This window comes from Pristiophorus japonicus, chromosome 12 (genome assembly GCF_044704955.1).
Source record: "Pristiophorus japonicus isolate sPriJap1 chromosome 12, sPriJap1.hap1, whole genome shotgun sequence".
In the NCBI taxonomy this organism is placed as follows: domain Eukaryota; kingdom Metazoa; phylum Chordata; class Chondrichthyes; family Pristiophoridae; genus Pristiophorus; species Pristiophorus japonicus.
Window position 1 is genome coordinate 101027890 of NC_091988.1, and position 24828 is coordinate 101052717.

At 47.2% G+C, this 24828-nt stretch overlaps 1 protein-coding gene across 4 annotated transcripts in view; it reads right to left on the reverse strand.

Moving 5' to 3' along the window:
- Positions 1-24828, reverse strand: part of LOC139277396 (DDB1- and CUL4-associated factor 1) — a 126850-nt gene that overhangs the window by 25848 nt on the left and 76174 nt on the right. For 2 of the 4 annotated variants that reach the window (XM_070895810.1, XM_070895808.1), the window contains 9 exons: positions 24366-24490; positions 19394-20666; positions 16561-16759; positions 14975-15057; positions 12785-12869; positions 11224-11457; positions 8568-8661; positions 5047-5151; positions 3965-4038 (listed from right to left, as the gene is read on the reverse strand). In XM_070895810.1, the coding sequence (XP_070751911.1) occupies positions 3965-4038; positions 5047-5151; positions 8568-8661; positions 11224-11457; positions 12785-12869; positions 14975-15057; positions 16561-16759; positions 19394-20666; positions 24366-24490 (2272 nt within the window). Of the gene's footprint in view, positions 1-3964; positions 4039-5046; positions 5152-8567; positions 8674-11223; positions 11458-12784; positions 12870-14974; positions 15058-16560; positions 16760-19393; positions 20667-24365; positions 24491-24828 lie in introns of all 4 variants that reach the window. The other 2 variants (XM_070895809.1, XM_070895807.1) reach the window with 1 other exon arrangement.

Consider the following 24828-nt stretch of genomic DNA (forward strand, 5'->3'; position numbering starts at 1 on the left):
CGCATGGTATTGGGGGTAATATATTGATGTGGATAGAGTACTGGTTGGAAGACAGGAAGCAGAGAGTTGGGATAAACGGGTCCTTTTCAGATTGGCAGGCAGTGACTAGTGGAGTGCCGCAGGGCTCAGTGCTGGGACTCCAGCTCTTTACAATATACATCAATGATTTGGATGAAGGAATTGAGTGTAATATCTCCAAGTTTACAGATGACACTAAACTGGGTGGTGGTGTGAGCTGTGAGGAGGACACTAGGAGGCTGCAGGGTGACTTGGACAGGTTAGGTGAGTGGGCAAATGCATGGCAGATGCAGTATAATGTGGATAAATGTGAGGTTATCCACTTTGGGGGCAAAAATGCGAAGACAGAATATTATCTGAATGGCAGATTAGGAAAAGGGGAGGTGCAACGAGACCTGGGTGTCATGGTTCATCAGTCCTTGAAAGTTGGCATACAGCTACAGCAGGCAGTGAAGAAGGCAAATGGTATGTTGGCCTTCATAGCTAGAGGATTTGAGTATAGGAGCAGGGAGGTCTTACTGCAGTTGTACAAGGCCTCACCTGGAATATTGTGTTCAGTTTTGATCTCCTAATCTGAGGAAGGACGTTCTTGCTCTTGAGGGAGTGCAGCGAAGGTTCACCAGACTGATTCCCGGGATGGCAGGACTGACATATGAGGAGAGACTGGATCAACTGGGCCTTTATACACTGGAGTTTAGAAGGATGAGAGGGGATCTCATAGAAACATATAAGATTCTGACGGGATGGGACAGGTTAGATGCGGGTAGAATGTTCCCGATGTTGGGGAAGTCCAGAACCAGGGGACACAGTCTTAGGATAAGGGGTAGGCCAGTTAGGACTGAGATGAAGAGAAACTTCTTCACTCAGAGAGTTGTTAACCTGTGTAATTCCCTGCCGCAGAGAGTTGTTGATGCCAGTTCATTGGATATAGTCAAGAGGCAGTTAGATATGGCCTTTATGGCTAAGGGGATCAAGGGGTATGGAGAGAAAGCAGGAAAGGGGTACTGAGGGAATGATCAGCCATGATCTTATTGAATGGTGGTACAGGCTCGAAGGGCCTACTCCTGCACCTATTTTCTATGTGGCACCTTGTCAAATGCCTTCTGTAAGTCCAAATACACCACATCCACTGGTTCCCCTTTATCCACCCTGTTTGTTACATCCTCAAAGAATTGCAGCAAATTTGTGAAACATGACTTCCCCTTCATAAATCCATGCTGACTCTGCCTGACCAAATTTTGCTTTTCCAAATGTCCTGCTACTGTTTCTTTAATAATGGACTCCAACATTTTCCCAACCACAGATGTTAGGCTAACTGGTGTATAGTTTCCTGCTTTTTGTCCACCTCCTTTTTTAAATAGGGGCAATTACATTTGAAATTTTCCAATCTGCTGGGACCTGCCTAGAATCCAGGAAATTTTGGTAAATTACAACCAATGCATCCACAATTCCTGCCGCTACTTCTCTTAAGATCCTAGGATGCAAGCCATCAGGTCCAGGGGATTTTTCTGCCTTTAGTCCCATTATCTTACTGAGGACCACCTCCTTAATGATTGTGATTGTGTTAAGTTCCTCCCCCCACCCCATAGCCCCTTGACTATCCACTGTTGGAATATTGTTCGTGTCCTCTACCGTAAAGATTTGTTCAGAGTTTCTGCGATCTCCATGTTCCCCATTGCTAATTCCCCGGTCTCGTCCTCTAAGGGACCATTAACTTTAGCCACTCTTTTCCTTTTTATATATCTATAGAAACTCTTGCTATCTGTTTTTATATTTTACTTTCATAGCCTATCTTGCCTTTCTTAATCATTTTTTGAGTCATTCTTTGCTGGTTTTTAAAAGCTTCCCAATCTTCTGTCCTCCCACGAGTTTTGGCCACTTTGTATGCCCTTGTTTTTAATTGGATATGTCCTTTATTTCTTTAGTTAGCCACGGATGGCTATCTTTTCTTTTACACCCTTTCCTCCTTACTAGAATATATTTTTCTCGAGAGTTGTGAAATATCTCCTTAAATGTACACCACTGTTCATCAACCGTCCTACACTTCAATCTATTTTTCCAGTCCACTTTAGTCAACTCCGCCCTCATACCTTCATAGTCTCCTTTATTTAAGCTTAGTACGCTGGTTAGAGATCCAACTTTCTCACCCTCCATCTGAATTTGAAATTCAATCATGCTATGATCACTCATTCCAAGGGGATCCTTTACTAGGAGATTGTTTATTAATCCTGTCTCGTTACACAGGACCAGATCTAAAATAGCCTGCCCCCTGGTTGGCTCCGTTACATACTGCTCAAGGAACCTGTCCCTTATGCACTCTATGAACTCCTCCTCAAGGCTACCCTTTGATTTGTCCAATCAAAATGGAGGTTAAAAATCACCCATGATTATTGCTGTTCCCTTTTTACAAGCCTGCATTTTTCCTGGTCTATACTCCGACCTACAGAGTTGCTACTGTTAAGGGGCCTATAGACTACGCCCACCAGTGACTTTTCCCCCTTATTATTCCTTATCTCCACCCAAACTGTTTCAACATCCTGATCATTTGAGCCAATATCGTTTCTCACTATTGCAGTGATTCCATCCTTTATCAATAGAGCTACCCCAACTCCTATTCCTTTGTCTGTCCTTCCGGATTGTCAAATACCCCATAATATTTAATTCCCAGTCTTGGTCACCTTGCAACCACGTCTCTGTAATGGCTATCAGATCATACCTATTTGTCTCAATTTGTTCTCTCCAACATAGACCTGGGAGATCTAGCTTGGCCTTTACCAGACCTGGGAGTTCTAGCCTGGCCTATACCAGACCTGGGAGTTCTAGCCTGGCCTACTGCCAGACCTGGGAGATCTAGCCTGGCCTACTGCCAGACCTGGGAGATCTAGCCTGGCCTACTGCCAGGCCTGGGAGATCTAGCCTGGCCTACTGCCAGGCCTGGGAGATCTAGCCTGGCCTACTGCCAGATCTGGGAGATCTAGCCTGGCCTACTGCCAGACCTGGGAGATCTAGCCTGGCCTACTGCCAGACCTGGGAGATCTAGCCTGGCCTACTGCCAGACCTGGGAGATCTAGCCTGGCCTACTGCCAGACCTGGGAGATCTAGCCTGGCCTACTGCCAGACCTGGGAGATCTAGCCTGGCCTACTGCCAGACCTGGGAGATCTAGCCTGGCCTACTGCCAGACCTGGGAGATCTAGCCTGGCCTACTGCCAGACCTGGGAGATCTAGCCTGGCCTACTGCCAGACCTGGGAGATCTAGCCTGGCCTACTGCCAGACCTGGGAGATCTAGCCTGGCTTATACTTGATGCTGATGACAGGTACAGTCTGAGAAAAGTCTCGTCCAGTAGTGAAGCTCCTCACCACAATGTGCAAAACCAAGAAAACAAGCAGATGTCTATGTTGGAGAGAACATCACAGAGGCGTAATTGGGACACAGATGGTTTTGAGCAGACCCTCTTTCCAAAGAGCGGACAGTTAATGTCTGGTTAGGTAACGAGTTAGTGTTTACAGAAAGAGAGCATACAATAGAGATCCTAACCCATCCAAACCGTCCACTCAAAGACTGAAAGTCACTGACGAGTTCCAAGTGATTTAGTGTAGCATTAAGGTCCTATGTTTGATCCCCAGTCTGTGATTCATTATTTGGGCAAAACTTGGGGCATTGTAACTAGCATTAGCCACTCTTGAGCCGCAACGAGGAAGCTTGGAGAATCAGTCAGGGATCTTGCTCCTGAATTGCTCTGGATAGAAATGCAGGTGTTGTCATGCTTGGCCGTACTGCCCTCCATAATCTGTTAACATTCACACATAACATGGCCCCTCTTCGCTGACATACTGGGGAACAACTGATGCCCTTCCTTCAGCAAGGAAAATATATTGAAGAAAGTGATCTCCTCCCATCAGAACATACAGTTTGAGTGTTAGCAAGTTCTGCACACTGTACCTACCTCAATCACAGCCAGATAGCAATCCTTTGTATCTGTGCACAGATCGAAAATGTTCCTCTTCACATCCAGCGTTGCTTTAAAAATAAGGTTTGAAAGACAGAAAATTTCAAATACTGCTTTGCTGCAAATGATCACAAGAGCACATTACCTCGTTGTCATTAACAGTGGATCTGCAGGCTTTATCTTGATGGACTGGCTGCAGTTTCCCATCATCCCAGCCCCGTCTGGTGTGAAATTGACCAGAAAATGTTGGTTTTAAGTGTTCCACTGAATTTGATCTTTTTTTGTTTTAAAGGGAGGTGGTCACAAATTTGGGATGGGAAACTGGAATCTGCTCACGACCAACAATTTGCTGGAAGAGCCCAGTATGGTCGGTCAGTCCGTCCTTTTGCATGTACAAACACGGAGTGTCCATAACAAAACAAAATAAATGCTCAGCCACACTTTATAAAGGCTCGACAAAACTCAGATTGGGGGACCTCACTTCTGGGACATGGGCTCCAAACCAGCCCAGACTGATGGCATGAAAACCTCCTCTGGTCTGCAAGGGCCCGGTGGTGAATGAGTTAAACTCATGCTCCTAGTGAGCACAGGCACATAGCACAAAGCACAAGCCAGCACTAAATCGGCAACCTCAAAAGGACGCAAGAATGCTGGTGTGGGAAATGTCAGCGTGCTACAGCAGGGAGCAGTCTTCGGAGGTTGGGGCTGAAGCATGTTGTTCGAGCAGAATAGAGCTTCACTCTGTAACTAACTGTACTGCACCTGGGCAGGGGGTGCCTGCAATGGGAAAGTGTTTGCTGATATCACAGCGGCGTTTCTGGAGGAACTGATGTAAGTGTCAGCAGGACACTCGGCACCAAAGTGCACCGAGGAAAAGATGCCAGTGGATGGGTTGAAGTACCAAAGTCAGGGAACGTACACTCCAAGGAGAACACAAACAAGCTGGCAGCAACATCAAACGACCCCGAGCGTAACCGTGCACCTCGCACAATACTAACCCGGCAGGTTTGTGACCAGCAACAGGAAATGAAACAGTTCTCAACGGGGGGCAATCTGAAGCTGCTACTCAGCTGCCTCACCTATTGGTTTGTAATCAGTAGCATCAAAGGTCCTGAAAGAGGATCCAAAGGGGCTCTTCATCCGCACTTCTATCAAATCATCTTCATCGTCTGCCTGCAGCATAGCTGGAGCACAAAATGGGATCAGATAAAGGACTCGCATTCACAGAGCTTCATGCCAAATCGCAAAGCGCTTCACACATTACTTTGCAACGCAATAACTGTTATGTAAGCAAATATAGCAGGCGGTTTTGTGCACAAGATCCCCAAAACAGCATAGATGTTCACTGGGAATTTGCTGGGATAGTCTTACTGTCCCTCACCATCTCAAATAACCTATCGCACTGGACCCAATCCAATTCTTCCATCATTTTAAAAACCTTGTTTCTCCAAAGTAACCTCAACACTTGGGAGCCTATCCTGGTCACCCACACCATCGTATCTGTGCTGTCTGTGTGAAAGAGCTACCCAACTAGTCCCACTCCCCATCTCTTTCCCCATAGCCCTTCAATTAAAAAAAAAGTATATATCCAATTCCCTTTTGAAAGTTACGACTGAATCTGCTTCCATCACCCTTTCAGATAATGCATTCCAGATCATAACTCCTTGCCTAAAATAATTTCTCATCTGCCCTCTGGTTCTTTGCGAAGTATCTTAAATCTGGGTCTTCTGGTCATCAATCCTCCTGCCAGTAGAAATAGTTTCTCCTTATTTACTCTATCAAAACCGCTCATGATTTTGAACACCTGTATTGAATCTCCCCGTAACCTCCTCTGCTCCAAGGAGAACAATCCTAGTTTCCCCACGTAACTGATGTCCCTCATCCCTGGTACCATTCTGGTAAATCTCATCTGCACCCTCTCCAAGGCTTTGACATGCTTCCTAAAGTGCGGTGCCCAAAATTGGACACAATACTCCAGCTGGGGCCTAATCAGTGATTTATAACAGTTTAGCATAACTTTCCTGCTTTTGTACTCTATGCCTCTTAAGCCAAGGATCCCTTATACTTTTTTTTTTTAAAAAGCAGCCTTCTCCAATTGCCCTGCCATCTTCAAAGATTTGTATGTGGTAACTAAGATCCTTTAGTCCAGTATCATTCTGGTTGGTTTGCTATGGACCAAGGCCTTGATATCCTTGACTAGGAGTGGTGTATCAAATCTAAACATAATGCTCCAAGTACAGACATACCCAAGATTTATATAGCAGAAATATGTGCAATGTTTTATATTTGGTGATCTTAACAATACAACCTAAAAGTCTACTCGTCTCCCCTCCAGCCGCTTTGCACCGCTTGTGAACCTTTAATGTCATCAATTACAGACAGTTGGTCCCAGGTCTTTCTCTCAAGCCATAACTGTTGATACATACGTCCACATGGCTTCTAAACCCAAATTCAAACACACTGCACTTGTCCACACTGAAGGATATTTGCCAAGTGGACCCACACCCCTAAGTGATCTAAATCAGCATGCAACCTACTGCTCTAGTCCAAAACATCCACTGTTAACATCAATCTGAACCAACTGATGGGAGTCGGTTTGATATCTCAGCTTAATGTCAGTAGCTCCAACACGTGCATCACTCCCTCAGTACTGCACTAGAGTGTTAATCTACACTACAGAGTAAGGAAGTCTTGCTACAGTTGTAGAGGGCTTTGGTGAGACCACATCTGGAGTACTGTGCACAGTTTGGTCTCCTTATCTACGGAAGGATATACTTGCCTTAGAGGTGCCGTAACGAAGGTTCATTAGATTGAATCATGGGATGAGAGGGCTGTCCTAGGAGGAGAGATTGAGTAGATTGGGCCTATACTCTCGAGTTTAGAAGAATGAGAGGTGATCTCATTGAAACATACAAGATGCTGAGGGGGATTGACAGGGTAGATGCTGAGAGGTTGTTTCCCTGGGTTGGAGTGTCTAGATCTAGGAGGCATAGGCCTTATCCTGAGACTTTTAAGACTGAGAGGAGGAGGAATTTTGGAATTCGCAGCCCCAAAGGGCTGTGAATGCTCAGTCATTGAGTATATTCAAGGCTGAGATCAATAGAAATGAGGTCTCGAGGAATATGGATATGGGGGTACGGCGGGAAAGTGGAGCTGAGGTCAAAGATCAGCCATGATCTTATTGAATGGCGGAGCAGGCTCGAGTGGCTGTACGGCCGACTCCCGCTCCTGATTCTTATGCACTTACTACCAGCTCAAGTCTTTTGAGTGGGACTTGAACCCACAACCTTCTCACAGTGAGGAGGGTGCTGCTGATGTATGAACATAAATCATTCTTACACAGGCTCAACGTGAAGTTGAACCCACACCACGGGCTCCCAATTGCCTGTGTAAATGCACTGCTCAGTCTGGTATTGAGCCAGAGACCTGGAATTGCCCCAGGTTCCTGAGCTGTATTGCGCTAGTAGAGATCATTCAGGATGCTATTTTGTTTTGTTGGGGAAGGGGTGAGGTGGGGGGAGAGGAGTGAAAGAAGACGAAAAAATTTGATCAGGATATCTGCTCCTGATCATCATCATAGATGGTCCCTCGAACCAGGATGACTTGCTTCCACACGAGTTCACAGATGTTTCAATAAAGCACCCGATGTTCCATCCTGAACTCCAGTTGAGGGGGTGGAAGATGCCTGTGGGTGGATATTTTTAACGTGTGGTGACCATTGCACATCAGCCACCACACGGGCTCGACAGAGCTCGGTCTTTATCCAGTGGCAAGGGTTAACCAGGATGACAGGAGACCTGCTCTGCTGCACGGACCTAGCGCGCACACACATCAGTGTGGGCTGGCCCGTGCTGCCCCTGGGCCCTCGACTCTTCTGGGCCTTGTACCCTCATTCGCCGCACCTCCGCCACAATGTTCCAGGGCCCAGCGCGTCAGCTCTATTTATAGCCCCGACCTGAGGTGGTGTTCTCACACAGGTCGGGGTGGCCCACGGCTCCTGATCACTGCCCTGGTGCAACACGTTAATGGATGTCAGGTCAGGCCAAATGGGCGCCTGTGCAGTCGGAATGCCTGCTGACACTCACTGTCTAGGCTCACACATTAGGGATAGCCACTTGATTGAGGCTTTGGAGAGTATCTAGTCCCCGAGAAACTGTACCCCAGCAAGGGGGGTGGGGGGGGGGGGAATTGAAAGAGAATGTCATCTGGGTCAGCACCTTTACAAATGTGTGTGCACAATTCAGTGAGTCCCCACCAGTTCCCTTCCCCTTCGATCTAAAGTAGGCATTCAGTTTGCGGCCAGGAGGTGGGAGCAGAGACCTAAGGAACTTAGGAGTGAAGCACTGTGGTGATAAGTGGGTTCATGAAGGATCCAAATTTCTTTTTTTGACATGGAACTCTGATGCACTGAAAAGACAGGTCAACAATACACAATGCTGAGCCAGATCTTATGATTTATTTCACCAAGTGGCAGACAGGCATTCTGACTGAAAACGTTTAATTCCCCCCAACCCCCAAAACACACAGAGCCAATATGCTTTAGAATTGATCTCCACCAATTCGAATAAATCTTTGCTCCTCCTCTCCCCGAGGCTCTTACCTCCGTAGATGACAGTGCCGGTGTTGTTGAAGACAATGCGACATTGGTCTAACGCTGGGACCATGTGCAGGAGGTGGAATGTCCGCAGGTCCCACTGAAAGACAGCCTTGGTTAAGGAACCCACTCAGACATTGTTGGATCACGAACGCAATGTTTAAAAACGTCAGGAACACGAGGATTACGCACATCCAGGACGTATGACACAAGTGTGCATGATTGTACAGCATCCACCTAGAACGGAGGACGTTCTCTCTTTTCCCCCCCTCCCCCCACACACCTCTGCACAGAGGGATTCAGGCTGCTGACCCAACAATACTCTCTGCAAAACCCATGCACTTGCGCTGGCCTAATCACCGCACTCCCCATGGCCACTGGAACTGCTCTCCAGCAACGCCACCAACGTGCTCGCCAGCAAATGCCATGAACAGCTACAGTAACAGGTACATCTGCTCCATCGCTTGCTTCCCACAATTCGCAAAACAAATACGAGGAAAAACAGTTTTTATCTATTTAAAAAAAAAAAGACGTAGTAGTTTTAAACAAAAAACCCGCAGGTAAGGCAGCATCTGTGGAGAGGAATGTTGGAGTAACGTTTCAGGTCAATGACCTGTTGCCCGACGAATGGCCATTGACCTGAAACAACCCTACCTTCCTCTCTGACCTTCCGATCATTCCCAGCAATTTCGGTTTCTATTTCAGATTTCCAGCATCCGCAGCATTCTGCTTTTTGTCTTATTTTGTTTAAAATTTAATTAAAAACTTTCCTTTCTGAACGCAGCTTATACCAAAGGCGTTTTTATATTGGTGGTGTTGGGGCGGCACTCCCCTCACCATTATTCCTGACCCCGCATCTCAACGTTAGTCCAAGGCAGTGCAAGACACTGGGCTCCAAGTCTCAAAAGAGCCCAAGGACAGAGGAACCCTCATGGATTGCTGCGGGTGCACTGTCCTCTCAATGTAACACCAAGAAACTGCTGGTTCAAATGGATCCAACACTGGTGCGAAACAAGAATCATAATCCAGACTACTGAGTACCGCAGCTCAATGGTTTCAATTTACAGCAGGGCCGTCTCTTCCCCTGAAATGAACTCAAAGTCCATCATCCTACGATTGTAATTCTACATAATCATGCCTTCCAGTGTTGTCAACAGGATTTCAGTGAAGTGCAAGGCAAGTACTTGGTCTGCAATAAAAAAAAGCAGCAAAATGTGATTATAGGGTTTATCCATTCAAACTCTGGTTGTGTGTAAAAAGCATTTGGAGCTGTATTGCACTGGGGTGAAATACTCTTGATGGTTAGTGGGTGGTGCAATTTGTGATGAATTAAGAACATCTCAACACTGAAGTGCAATTTCTCCATAGTGCATTGGGACTAATATGTTAAATAAAACCCAGTGACGACACTGGGGTTCCCTGAAATGCAACGTATCTAACAGCAGCTTAATTTAAAGGGGATGGTAGTTCATGAATAAGACAGGTGATTTGTGGGTTAGCACCAGGAAATGATGTAAAAACCCAACTGGGTTACACAGGGAGCCTGCCGCCCCTCCCTGGTCTGGTCTAATGTGATGTTTTGCACGCTTTGTGGTTGATCTTAATGTCCTGAGGGCAACCAGGTTTGGGCAATGAATACTGCCACAACCCAAAAACAAAATAACAAGTTATCAAAGACAATTGTCTTTGTGCTGAAGTGCAGATTAATGTCCCCCCTTCTATCAGTGCAAATGAAAGTATAATGTACAATGACCCCTACCAGATAGGACATTGAAAGCCAAGATACGCGAGAAGTCCTTGGCTCTAGTTTGAAACGTGCCATGGGATCTTTTACATCCAGCCAAGGGGGTAGGTGGGGCCTCGGTTTAACGCCTCATCCAAAAGATGGCACCTCAGCACTGCACTGGAGTGTCAGCCTGGATTTTGTGCTCAAGTCTCTGGAGTGGGGCTTGAACCCATGACCTTCTGACTCCGTGGCAAGAGTACTACCCACTGAGCCAAGTCTGATATACAAGTGAGCACCGTCAGCAGTGAATGCGGGGGGACATTTTTTGGGGTGGGAGTCTGTGCACAGAAACAGTTTGTTGGTGTGTCCCTGGAACTGTACCAGGTCGGTGATTGGAGCACAGGCAGATTCAGCAGGAGTGGCGAGGTCGGGGCGAAGGAGCGGCGAGAGATTGTGGAGGGATGTGATCGGGGTCCAGGAGAGGTGTGAGTTCGGGGCCAGGGGCAGCACGGGCCAGCCCACATTGCGATATGTGCGCACTAGGTCCGGGCAGCAGAGCAGGTCTCCAGTTGTCTTGGGGAATCCTTGCCACTGAACCAAGATCTAGCTCTGTCGAGCCCATGTGGTGGCTGGTGTGCAACGGCCACTTCACATTAAAAAAATCCACACATAGGCATCTTCCACCCTTCAGGACCTGGAATATTAGGTTCTTCATTGAAACACCTGTGAACTTATCCTTTTTTGGCGTGGAAGCAAGTCATCCTCGTTTCGAGGGACCGCCTATGATGATGACTCCAGTTAAAAATCTACATCTTCAGAAAAGGGAGTAAGATTCTCCCTTTCAAAAATCACTTCAAATTTATTTAAACAGATGACCATTTTGTGTCATACAACATACTAGACCCTAGTGCACTGCTTCATGTGACTGAAGGATACAATCTCTGTATTGATGATAACTTCCAGCCCATTTGGATGGAACACTCCACTGATGTTCATGTTGAACTTATCAAACTTGTGAATGGCCTGTGTTGAACGCACATCCCACAACACTCCGTCGTTTAGCACCAAGTCATCTGTGGGGTTAAAGGTCGCACAGTTCCGCTTGTAGTTGTTGGCTAAGTCAGGGTTGTAGAGAGTGAGGATGTTTTGGCCAGTCTGGATATCGTATATCTATGGACAGAAAAAAAACACTGAAAAAAATACTGAGTGCGTGTACGTTGTGTGCTCATGGTGAGTTATGTTGGCGTGGGAGAATGAACACTTTGCAATTTGAGCACTGTCAGGTACGAAGCACTCTTCATCAGATACATCATAGTTTGAAGCAAAGAAAACTTTCCTTTACTTTGCCCCAACAATATTCCTCAATCTCATCAGATGAACACTCCTTACGGCAACATTTGTTCCCATTTCCCAGAGCTAAGGGTTTGAGTGAGTTTGCTAAATTTAATGCTGCATTAGAATTGTGTTGCAGATCTGTGCGCACTCGGAACTGGATCGAGTTCTGGCGAAATGTACAGGCCCAAATGCCATCATAATTTATTCAGCGCCGTTAACGTAGAAAAAAGTCCCACGGAATTTCTCAGAAATGCAAAGGGTAGAAATGGACACAGATCCAAAGAAGGAGATATTAGAAAGAGTAACCAAAGGTTGATCAAAGAGTTGGGTTTTAAGCAGGGTCTTAAAGAGGGAGGTGTAGAGGAAGAGGGGCCGATGGAGGAAATGCCAGAATATGGGGCCTAGGTGGCTGAAGGCACAGCCACTAATGGTGGGGCAAAGCGAGTGGGGGGATGCACAACAGGCCAGAGTCAGAGGAACAGGGAGTTTGGGGGCAGCATTGTAGATCTGGAGGAAGGTAGAGAGATAGAGAGGGGCAAAGTCACAAAGGGATTTAAATTTGAGGTATTTGGGGACTGGGAGCCAATGCCGAGCAGGTCATGGTGGGGGATAGCATATGGGAAGCAGAGTTCTGGATAAGCTGAAGTTTACAGAGGGTGGAGAATGGGATGCCGACCAGGAGAGCATTGGAATAGTCAAGTCTGCAGGCGACAAAGGCATAGATGAGGGTTTCAGATGGGCTGAGGCACGGGCGGAGATGGGTAATGTTGTGGGCGACATGGAAGCAGGTAATCTTTGTGACAGAGAAAAATACAGGGTGGAATAGAACGCAGTTTGATACAGCCTGTGATGTTGGCCGGGGAGGAGAAGAATTGGTGGCGAGGATAGAGAGTTTGTAGTGAGGGCCGAAGATGTGGCTTCAGTTCACACAGCGCACCTTCCAGCAGGACTCATTGGATAGTGAACAGCAGTGGGAGCCATGGCTGATTTATTCTCCTTCCTCAGCCAGGGTTAGATCCTCTAACTCAGCACACACCGGAGATCGTCTGAGCTGCACAGATTACTAGTACAGAGGCTGCTGCCTTTAGTCACTGGGGCATTCGCAGGTTCAACTGCCATTCAACTATTCCATTCAGATACAGGCCGTGACCAAACTACTCACATGAGCCACTTCCTCCTTTGTCCCAATGACTCGGTCCTGAGAGAGTTTACTGAACTCCACATAGTGATCGTCTGTGAAGGAGTGCCTGAAACATTGAGAACACCAGTGCAAAGTTACTTCCAGCAGAACACATCCAAAGCAACCATTCAGACATCTGCGCCAGGCCGAGTGCTGGTCAGGCTCGCTTGGAGCTCTCAACAAGATCCACAGTTAGGTCTCCTCAGGACAAAAATAATTCCTCTTTCCAGCACAACATGTATGTCTTTACTTTTACCAGAGTAATTCTCCCATTAGTCCTCAGGCTGGGTATCCCAGCAGCAACACATTCATACTCAGTAAAGCAGGGAATTGAACTACTCAAGAAGCAGGAAGCAAAAGGGTACTGGTGGATGGGTGTTTTTGTGACTGGAAGGCTGTATCCAGTGGGGTTCCGCAGGGCTCAGTACTAGGTCCCTTGCTTTTTGTGGTATATATCAATGATTCAGACTTGAATGTTGGGTGTATGATTAAGAAGTTTGCAGATGATGCTAAAATTGACTGTGTAGTTGATAATGAAGAAGAAAGCTGCGGACTGCAGGAAGCTATCAATGAACTGGTCAGGTGGGCAGAACAGTGGAAAACAGAATTCAATCAGGAGAAGTGTGTGGTAATGCATTTGGGAAGGGCCAACAAGGCAAGGGAATACACATTAAATAGTAGGACACTGAGAAGTGTAAAGGAATAGAGGAACTTTGGAGTGCAGGACCACAGATCGCTGAAGTTAGCAGGCCAGGTAGATAAATAAGGTGGTTAAGAAGGCATACGGGATACTTGCCTTTATTAGTCAAGGAATAGAATACAAGAGCAGGGAGGTTATGCTTGAACTGTATAAAACACTAGTTAGGCCACAGCTAGAGTACTGCATGCAGTTCTGGTCACTACATTACAGTAAAGATGTGATTGCACTAGAGAGGGTGCAGAGGAGATTTACGAGGATGTTACCTGGACTAGAGAATTTTTAGCTATGAGGAAAGATTGGATAGGCTGGGGGTGTTTTCTTTGGAACAGAGAAGGTGCATAAAATTATGAGGGGCCTAGATAGAGTGGATTGGTAGGACAGGTTTCCTTTAGCAGAGGAGCCAACAACCAAGGGGCATAGATTTAAAGTCATTAGGAGGTTTAGAGGATTTGAGGGGGAAATGTCTTCATTTGGAACTCACTGCCTGAAGGGGTGGTAGAGGCAGAAACCCTCACCACATTTAAAAAGTACTTGGATGTGCACTTGAAGAGCCGTAACCTTCAGGCCAACGGACTAAGAGCTGGAAAGTGGAATTAGAATGGATAGCTCTTTGTCGGCCGTTGCGGACACGATGGGCCGAAATGGCCTCCTGTGCTGTAAATTTCTATGATACTTCAAACATCACACACTGGTACATGCCCGTACTTCTTCGAGACACGCTGGTACATGCCCGCATCTCTTCAAAACATGCAGGTACATGCCCACATCGCTTCAAGATATGCAGGTACATGCCCGCATCTCTGATGTATCACATGCTATCTTTGAAATGGATGCTGTGAATAAAGCCTATTGCACCAAGGCATCACAGACACTCCCATCTGGCCTGTTTACAAGTGAACACAGGAAGTCAACTGGCATTTTCAAACACATATTTAAACATCCAGACCTTGTCTTAGGATAAAATAAAGACATCTTCCATACTAAAAGAAGCTAAAACAAAAAAGTTCTACGACTTGCAGAGACACTACAACTGGCCTCAATGTCCCTGGGCTGGGGCGGGGGGGGGGGTACACGACGACAATCAGCTAAGGCTCTCAAACAATGCCTATTGGAAGTTGATGTGTGAACACGATACAGTTTGACATGGTGCCAACAAAAGTCATTTCACAAATTCAGGGTTGGGATTATTCTCCACGTCAGTGTCCTGTAATGCAGTGAATCCTAGATCAAACCATGAGCAATTGCAAATCCTTGGACAAACATTTGCTGAGGAGCAGGTATTCATCCACGCAGTACACCTGTCCCTTTGTAGTGTTCTACCATAAGTCAGGCTAAAGAAAGGCTCTAAAAACCTGGCCTGAAAGGATAGATCTGGCAGGGTAAGGCTACTGGACAACACAGTGTGGTATTATGCTGTCCTTTCACCTCTGGCACCGATAATCGTCACACTTGTGAAAATCATCTTCACTTACTTCATGTCGAAGACAGACTTCATTCCCCAGAGAGCAGAGAGAGGCTGGCCCCAACTAGCTGATGTCAACAACAAGGACCCATCCTGCAAGTGTACATGCACAGAAATTACAAAAGGATTAATTATCGGGTTTGACATACACATGAGGTAATAAAGGTTCGACGGCTACTGCTACACGATCTCTCAACCAACGTCTCGAAACATTACCTGCTCATTATCTCACTGCTGTTTGTGGGAGCTTGCTGTTTGTAAATTGGCTGCCGTGTTTCCTACATTACAACAGTGACTTTACTTCAAAAAAGACTTAATTGGCTGCGAAGCACTTTGGGACATTGTGAAAGATGCTATAGCAATGTATGTTCTTTCTTTATTGATTTTCCAGGCGTCTACCTCTGCCACCCCTGCCCCTCATCTTTCCACCATTAGACCAGTCCCATGACTGGTACATTGGCAAGAACACAGACACATCGCCAGGAACAGAGCATGGGCCAGCAGCTGCGATTTCCCCAACAGTAGCTTTCCAGTCTTGGTCAGGACAATCTAGGGAGGTACCTCAACACAGTGAGGGAAGCCAGAGGATAAATCTCTAGCCGATTATACAGCAGACCTGGCAGGAAATTAAGAGAGATGGTGCACAACAATGCGCTGATTGGAGATACATGGGTTAGAAATACATGTTTTAGGAAGTGGCTACAAAGGAGGAGAAGAGATCAAATCAAAAGGAATAACCAAACCCGCAAACCAGGTCAGAGCATAAGAATCGAGGAGTAGCCTGAATACTGTCACCAAGGCCTTCACATTGTGAAAGATTCTATAAACCATCACTTGCTGTGGTTTACCCCCGGCCTGTCCTGAAGGCAGATATTCCTGATGGGGTGCTGGTCGCACTCCTGTATCCTAGCAAAAGCGGACACCCTGCAGGTTGGAGCCTACATAGTGACCGTCTGTTAAGGCATGTGACCGAGGGGGATCATCGCAGTTTCCCCATAGGATTCACTGAACAGCGTTCAGGAGCGGGAACCCTAGGCTACCTATACGACTACCACCCGACTCAGATCAGATAATTCACCACACGCTGGAGATCGAACTAGGGATGGCTCAGCTACTCACTGACTAAAGCCACGGAGCCATTGGGGAGCGGATAATTGGTTTCTTCTTCAGGCACGCGAGCATAAAAATCTAGGCTGACACTCCAGTGCAGTACTGAGGGAGTGCTGCACTGTCGGAGGTGCTACCTTTCGAATAAGATATTAAACTGAGGCCCTGACTTCCCTATCATAAAAGATCCCATGGGAAGATTTTGAAGAACAGCAGGTCAATTCTCCCCGGTGACCTGGCCAATTATCCCTTAACCAACATCACTAAAAGATAGATGATCTGATCATCACATTGCTGTTTGTGGGATCTTGCTGTATGCAAGTAGGTTGCCTAGTTTCTACACTTCAAAAGTAATTAATTGGCTGTAAAGCGTTCTGAGACATCCATAGGTCATGAAAGATGCTGTACAAGTGCATCTTTCTTTACAAGAAGTATATATGGCTGTCCACCCCCCATAGCAAGGAAGGAGCCTGATGATATGTCACTTACCTTGGATGGCTCTAGGTGTGTAATGGCGGAATTATGGCAGGCATATGTGGCTTCCTCTTGGCCGCTGAATAAATTGTAGAGCTTGAGTTCTCCAGTACAGGTCCCCAACATCAGAAAGCGCTCCCTGGCAGAGAACGCACAGCATGTAAAACCACTGCTTTCCTCGTCGGATTCCCTGAACACAGAAATGGGTCGGAACCTGCAACAAGAAAATGAGCAGGATGCAGAACTTTACTGTAATGTGAATACTTGAGCAATGATGGGTTATGCAGCAGTACCAGTGAGAACAGGCTTGCAATCAATATGTTTATATAAAAATAAATTCCATTTATAACACTCTTACTTTGCGCAGGAACCTTTCAAGTAGTGCACATTAATTTTCTTCTGGTGCAGTCACTGTTGCGTTTTGTGAACACCAAGAGATCACAAACAGGACAAACAGCAGCTCACCTGTGCGTTTGGTGTTATTGATTGAAGGAGGAACGTTGTGTTCATCAAGGTGAGAAATGTTACTGCTAAGAATGGAACACTTCCCATTTCATTCACCCAGTGCCAGCACCATACCTCTAAGTCACGTCTAACCTATGTACTGTAAAGCTCTGTCTACGCTGTCTCATCAAGTACTCCAAAGTCAGGTACAACAGGGGTTACATACAGAGTAAAGTTCCCTCTACACTGTCCCATCAAACACTCCCAGGGGAGGTACAGCACGGGTTAGATACAGAGTAAAATTCCCTCTACACCTCAGCCCCAACCCCAGGAAACCACCCCCCCGCACCAGTGACACTTTCCTCATTTTCAATACCAGCCATCATGTAACCCATCTGAGTGAGATTGCCCAATTAGAGGCAATTTTGTGTCATGACCACGCCCACTAGCAACTGCATTAAGATTGCCCAGACTCATTTTATTTAGTACTTCTATAGTCAACATATAGATGACAGGGCTGGATCTGAACCCAGGTCCCAGAGGTAAAAAGTTGGGGGTGTTGAATCTACAGGCATATAGGGAGAAGAGATGAAGGGAGGTTTTGGACATAATATGGGCAGGATTAGACCAGGCTGTGATGCCCCCTCCTATATGGTCGCACTAACCTGGATTATCCGATCAGTGTTATTTTAAACAAATGAGCTAGTCAGCGTTAAAACACTGCAGATTGAGAACTCCAGGCTACAGGATACAGTGGTGCCACTGTTACTGGATTAGCAATCCAGTGATTGCAAGTTCAAATTTCACCATGGCAAATTGTGGGATTGAATTCAATACGTTAAGTCATTTGTGGGCTTGTGCAAATGACCAGGAAAAGCTACCGGATCATCGTGAAAACCCACTAAGTCACTAATGTCCTCAGGGAAGAGAACCTCCCACCCGTACCCAGTCTGGCCTACATGCGACTCCAGTCTCATGTGTTATCATTAGTGTTCCAGTAAAGCAGAATGATGTGTGTGTGCAGTATTTGTATGTCTTGCTGTGTAGCTCATGGGTAATCTGGGACATAGGCCTAGGCATGGTGCAGTGGGAGCTGGAGCTAGTGAGGTGAACATAGGCTCTTATTTGAAAAGAAAGACTTGCATTTATATAGCGCCTTTCATGATCATCAGGCGTCACAAAGCGCTTTACAGCCAATGAAGTAATTGAAGCAAGATGGAGGTTGCGGGGGGGGGGGGGATTGGATTCTCATTTATCTGGCACCTGGAAGTGGTAAAGTCTGGAAACCAAGGCGGGTGGAAAAACCCCTGAGCTCTGAGCACAGAGGTGTGAGCCTCTGACAGTCTGTGTAAACCATGCTTTTTGGAAAATAAAATTAAGGCAGAAATGTCCTACCCAGCTGCAAGAGCGTAGCAGGAAATAGGTCGATGCTACAATTCCAGACACACTTTGTTGCCTGACTAATGCTAATCATGCTTTTTCCTTGGTGTTACACCCAGTTATTTATTTTTAATTTGCTGACACCACCCCACACAGCAGTACGGTTCTATGGATACGGGTTGTCGTCTGGTATCTTACCCAGACAGCAAGCCTATGCAGCCTAATCGATCGCGGGAGGATTTATATTGGAGCCTAATCCTCACAAAGCTCCACATACTTTTCCAGAGAGGTCCTAGAATAGCCAACAGGAGCTAATTATTCCCTCACTGATCTAGGCTCACCTCCGCCCGATCGGACCTGGGGCCTGCCTTATCTGGACGACATTACCACACATTTAGCGCCTCAGTTATCTGGATATTGGGGAAAGAGGAGGGCGAGAAGGAGAAAGAACACATACTGATTTCATCTGCGTATCTCCTGTCCACCAGCTCAAGAAAACACTGGTGGCAACTCAGAGGTAGATCCTGTGACTGTCCTCTCAGCCAATACGTAGCACAGGTGAGGAGAAAAGTTTCATTAAAAAGGCATGGGAACCACTGAATTAACACCGAGTCGAATAAAATTACAGTCCCCTGGCACTTACACCGTCCATGTTTATCGTGGACAGCCGCCTATACCGGGCAAATAGCGTAAGCACATTATTACCATGAGTCAAAGGCACCACACTTGCACCGTATTAAGCTCGCCGGCTATTTGGTGCCGATCAGTTCTCTCAGGTTTACGAGCTCTGCCGATTTCAGGCGAAGGCAGCTTGAATCAGCTACCTGCATGGCTAGCCATTATAGCAGTTATTTTAACACTACAACCCATCGTGATTTTACCGCTCGCTGCGTATAGCGGGCAAACCCTGCTAGCACGAACATGCTCGCTATATGCAGGGGGGGGGCGCTTCAGGTTTATTCATTCCGTGCAGGGGAATGCCCCACCAATCCTCAGGAAGTTTATGCAAACAGCGAGGCGTTACCTGCTGAAGATGAGATGCCGGTCAAAACAACCCCCATCCACTCCTCCGTACTTGGGGAAGGAGGCTCGGTGCGTCACACGGGAGGTGAAGTTCAACGGCGCCTGCCGTCTCTGTTTTGGCTCCGGGCACTGGTGAGGGGTAAAGAGGGAAAAGGGCGGGCAGGTGACAACAGGGTTCTTGCAGCGCGCATGTTGTTCCCGCAGGTACTCTGTTATGATGCTGTCCAAGGACGGTGGGGAGGGTAGGTGGCGGTCCAGCTGCTTTTTAATGGCCGGCGTCTGGTTGTAAGCCCCGTAGTCGGACTTCTGGCGAATGAGCCTCTGCTTCTTCAGGTTGGTGCCGTTGCAGGGAGACGGCTTCTCCTTCGAGAAGCTTATCTTGCCGATTATTGGTGAGCCATTGGGGCAGGCAAGCCCGGGGGTGGAGGGGGTCACTTGAGCGACCGCCACCTTCGCTTGGCTGGGCGTCGAAAAGGCCGTCAGATTGATGGTTCGAGAGGAAATGCCGTTGGCCAGTCTGGGAGTCCGGGGCAAGCCGACGGGGGAGGTGCCGGCGGCGACCACAGGCGTGAAGGCCGAAGCATGCGGTGGGGCGGCCTGGATGGCCGGTGTCCTGGGGAGGTCGCCCTCCTTGGTGAGCACCGAGGCGGTGTCGTGCAGCCCGTGAGACACCAGGTGGTTGCGGACGAGCAGCAGCAGCTCTTTCTCAGAGAAGGCGATGCGTGTCTGGGCCACCACGTCGGCCTTCTGGAGCCGGGCCAGCGAGACGTCAGAGCCGATGGACAGCGGCTTCCCCGACACCCGCTCGATCAGCTCGGAGGCGTACTTGCAGAACTTGACGTGCTCGTGCCGCTTGTCCTGAAGCACGGGCTCCCGCATCAGCTGCTGGATCTGGCCGCTGCTGAACAGAGGAAGCTTGCTGATGATCTGCTTCACCGAACTGCTGCGGGACAGGCCCACTAGGGCTTTGCATGCCAGGCTGCGGATCTGATCAGCGTCCGTGATGGGCATCTTCACCGTCAGCAGGGACAGCAGCACCTTGATGCCGTTGTTGGCTTGCACCATGTTCCACATCTTGGTCAGCACGCTCTCCGTGCTCTTGGGGTTCTGCAGGCTCTTGCGCCGAGGGGTCCCGGAGTTGAACTTGCCGATGCTGGAGATGCGCTTATCGGGTCCGCAGACGCAGTTGATAATGACTTGAAGCGCGGACTTCTGTGTCTCAGCGTCGTTCGAGAAGATGTCCCCCTCGGCAACTCCGAGAATAATGCTCATCCCTGCAAGAGAAAACAAGGCCCTTTAATGTAGGACAGAATCTTACAGACCTGTAAGCTCCGCAACGTCACAGCTCAAAATACTTCAACAGCTAAATATTGCACTCAACTTTACACTTCACTGAAATCTTAGTGGAACCATTCCCCCATTCTTCACTGAATTACCAATAGCAGCTGCGATTGAGTAGTGTTGGTGTTCCCGAGAACTCGCCACACAAGCTTTCCCAACACACTACAGTTGTATTAAATAAGACATCGTGTTTTTGACACAAATTCTCTGCCTCGACCCCCAGGTTATCAACTATACAGCAGCAGTCTCATTAAAAACCCACGAGTCTCTAGTCTATTCTCCCAAGTGGAAGTGTTAAAGAATCCATGAAGAGATTGCCCAAGTCTCCCAGATTGGGTACACTACAGGACAGATACAGAGTAAAGCTCCCTCTACACCGTCCCAGCGGCAGGTACAGCACAAGTTAGATACAGAGTAAAGCTCCCTCTACACTGTCCCATCAAACACTCCCAGGGCAGGTACAGCACAGGTTAGATACAGAGCAAAGCTCCCTCGACACCGACCCAACACGCCCAGGCAGGTACAGCATGGGCTAGATACAGCGTAAAGCTCCTTCTACACCTATGTTCCCTCTAAGGTGCGTGGCCACACACGGAGCTGTCAGCTCCCGCGCACTTAAACTCTCAGGACAGCTGGAGCGGGGTGGGAGGGGCCCAATACTGAACAAACGGGGAAAAGTCAGAATGGCCTGGGAACCTCACAGTCGATCCAAATTGGAACGGTGGTCAGTCGTCGACTAATGGCGGCTGTAGGACCCACAATTCTCTGCGCCCCAGCAACCGTTCTATCTACCCCGCTAATTTCCCCGCAGCGCACGCTCTCTAGGGCTGCGGTGCATTCAAATAGTCGGACTCGGTGGAACCGGGAGGTGCTGGAGCTGCGATTCAATGGTGCTGGGCCGGCAGCTTGGGTTCGGCTCTTGAGACGTGTATTTGGTGACTTGTTGCCGAGACCTGCGCCTGCTCCTGTTCAGCTTCCTGGACCTGCTCCTCGCATGCTCCACGCAGGGAGGTCGTCTCTGGCCGCACTTTGGATCAGCACACGCAGAACAACAAGTCACCAGTTTGGGTATGCAAGTTGTGTGCTGAATTATTTTGATGATTGCTCTTTTTTGGGCTTATCAAAGTGATGTTGAAGGTTGTATGCAGGTCCCTAATAAGGGTCAGTGTCACACTCATGTTACAGCATTGCCTTTCCACCTCTGGGAGTTGGGGTTGAATCCATTGGGGAGCGATGAAAGGAAAGTCCCTGGTCTACTGTTTCGAAAGGCCAGGGCAGTATTACTGAATCACACAACTTTACATGAGTTGTGGAATCATTCTGAAAAGTAAGCAGTTTCCACAATGAAGGGCTACAACGAGCTTAGAAGTAATGAGAGAGATTCGGGATAATGGACTCCCATGCAACAAAACATCGAAAGAAGTTTAAATTTGACTCAGTGTAGTTTCCAAAGGACAAGCCCTCAGACAGAAGACCACTCAGTGAAGTGAAGGCAGCAAAGTGAAGTTAGATTTTTCTTATATTTGGAAAATATTAATTTTTAAAGTTAATATTTAAAAATATATATTTTATCCCGATCGTTAGACAGTGTGTGTCTGGGTGAACCTCTTCAGGCGAAACTTTATTTTAATGTTTCAAATCATATGGTGTATGCAGACAAAAGTGAGCTGTGGATGTGTAAACCAAGAAAACGGTCCTGAACTGGAAATGTTGATGTGAGTGTGTGTCTGATTAAAGACGAAAGCAGTACCAAGGCAGGAGGGAAAGGGAAGCACAGTTTAATCTTAAACTAGCAGAGACCCGCAAAACATTTGCGGTCAAATGAGTATCTTTATTACAACAGTACTTGTTTAGACTGTTATCATCTTTGTCTATAGAATCAACGCTGAAGCCACCCCTCCTGCCCTCGCTCTCTCCCTTCCCTCCCCCTCTCGGCTCTGTAGCAACGCCCGAGGAGGCCCCGCCGCCTCGACATTGGAGCAGACCCAGCGTCAATCAAACTTTAAAAATTTGCGCCAGTGCTCCCCGCCCTAATTGGTTGCGAGGACTGGGGGGGGGGGGGGGGGCTGCCCTGATCGCCCATTGGTCGGTGCAACTGTCATTCATTCCGGACCACGAGGTCCCAGCCCCCGGACAGACAAAAAATAAATTATTATAGAAGATTTGGCTGCAGTTCTACAAGCGCTTTTGCTCCAATGGAAAATGGCTTTGGGTGCACTTAAATGAAAAAGTGTTGGTATAACCCAAGAGATAATTGAGGGTACTAATAGCTTGATGCAAGAGTCCTGTACAGGTTTATATGAGGTCCCTTTTCTCCAAACCTCTAGACATTGACATAATGGCCACCTTTGGTTAAACTGCTAATCCATTTAACATTTTGTTTCCGGTTACAAAGGAACAGGAGATGGCTTGGACAATCTCAGATAGCCTCCTTGATAAAGTGCAACATATCTCCACCGGCACCTGGGAATCCCTGGCCCAAGACCACCAAAAGTGGAGGAAGAGCATCCGGGAGGTCTCGAATCTCGTCGCCGAGAGCATGCAGAAAACAAGCGCAGACAGCGGAAGGAGCGTGCGGCAAACCAGTCCCACCCACCATCCCCTTCAACCACTGTCTGCCCCCTGTTAGAGACTGTAATGCCTGCATTGACTGTACAGCCACCTAAGGACTCATTTTTAGAGTGGAAGCAAGTCTTCCTCAATTTCGAGGGACTGCCTACGATGATGCTAATAGTTGTTAATGTGTTAGATTCAGTGCTTCTATTGTGGTCCATCATCATCATAGGCAGTCCCTCGAAATCGAGGAAGACTTGCTTCCATTCTAAAAATGAGTCCTTAGGTAGCTGAACAGTCCAATACAGGAATTACAATCTCTGTCAGATTGTGGTCCAATCTGCCATTAACACTTCACAAGGGAGGAGTCCCCACCTGTCCGTTAAGCCCTCCACCATTGCCCTGACTAGTCTCCACTATTAGCTTTTTCCATTGACTCAGAGATGTTATGATTATAACTTTAATGGGATACCAGACAGCAAATTCTAACACGAGGCATGTGTAATTTAGTTTTAATAAGAGTTGTGACTTGTTAGAAATTAAATAAAGCCACGAATTACATTTATAAACCAAAAATAGCAACTGACTTCATGATTTTTAAAGAGTTGGTCTGATTGTCTCACGGTTTGAGCTGGTGGGGTGGCAATATGGCATTACTGTATACTGTACATGCCTTTTGCTGTTGCTTTTGTAAAATTTGCACACGAAAAAAAGATCGTGCTCAAAGGAATCCGTGGCCCGCTAAGTACAAAGAAAAAATTAGAAGGTACATTGCTCGACACTCCCCAAATAACATGCCTCAATATAGTTCAACATTTGACCATTTCCTGCACCACTCAATTAGCGACGAATTAGGGCCAACTTGTGCTGTGGGCCCATGGCCAGGAGGAACTGAACTGACACTGCTCAGTTTAAGCAAGAACTAGCAGGCAGATTTTACCCCACAAATCTGGGCTCGATTTGAATCCAGATCCCATTAGCAGTTCCTCTTCATCGTTTGTATTCCAGATGGAAACTGTTAATCTTTTGAAGGTGATCTTTGAACAACAATGGCCATAGATTAAGAAAAACCCACTCACCCACAGCAGTCACAGTGGAGGACCCTTCATCCATCACATCTACAGACTCTGCTAGCAAAAGCTGTGTTTTGGAAACCACGGTGAGGACAGCCAGCACATCTAGAGCAGAACGAACAGTGTCACTCCTGAAGGAAGGAGAGCATGCAGAATTAGGGTATGGCACAGAGACACAAACATTTAGCAGACAGCCTGTTGCAGACACCCCCCTACACCCCAGCAAAGGATGATTATGGGACACCACCCACAATCCCGTACAAATGAGTTTCCGATCTCAGTCATGTGGCACAGGGAATAAAAATCAACCGACTGCCTTCAAGGACTAGACATTAAATGGTTGTTTTATGTAGAATTTACAACACAGAAACAGAACATTTGGCCCAATAGTCGATATGCTCATTGTTTGTGCTCCACACGAGTCTCCTCCCACTTTACTTTGTCTCACCCTATCAGCATATCTTTCTAT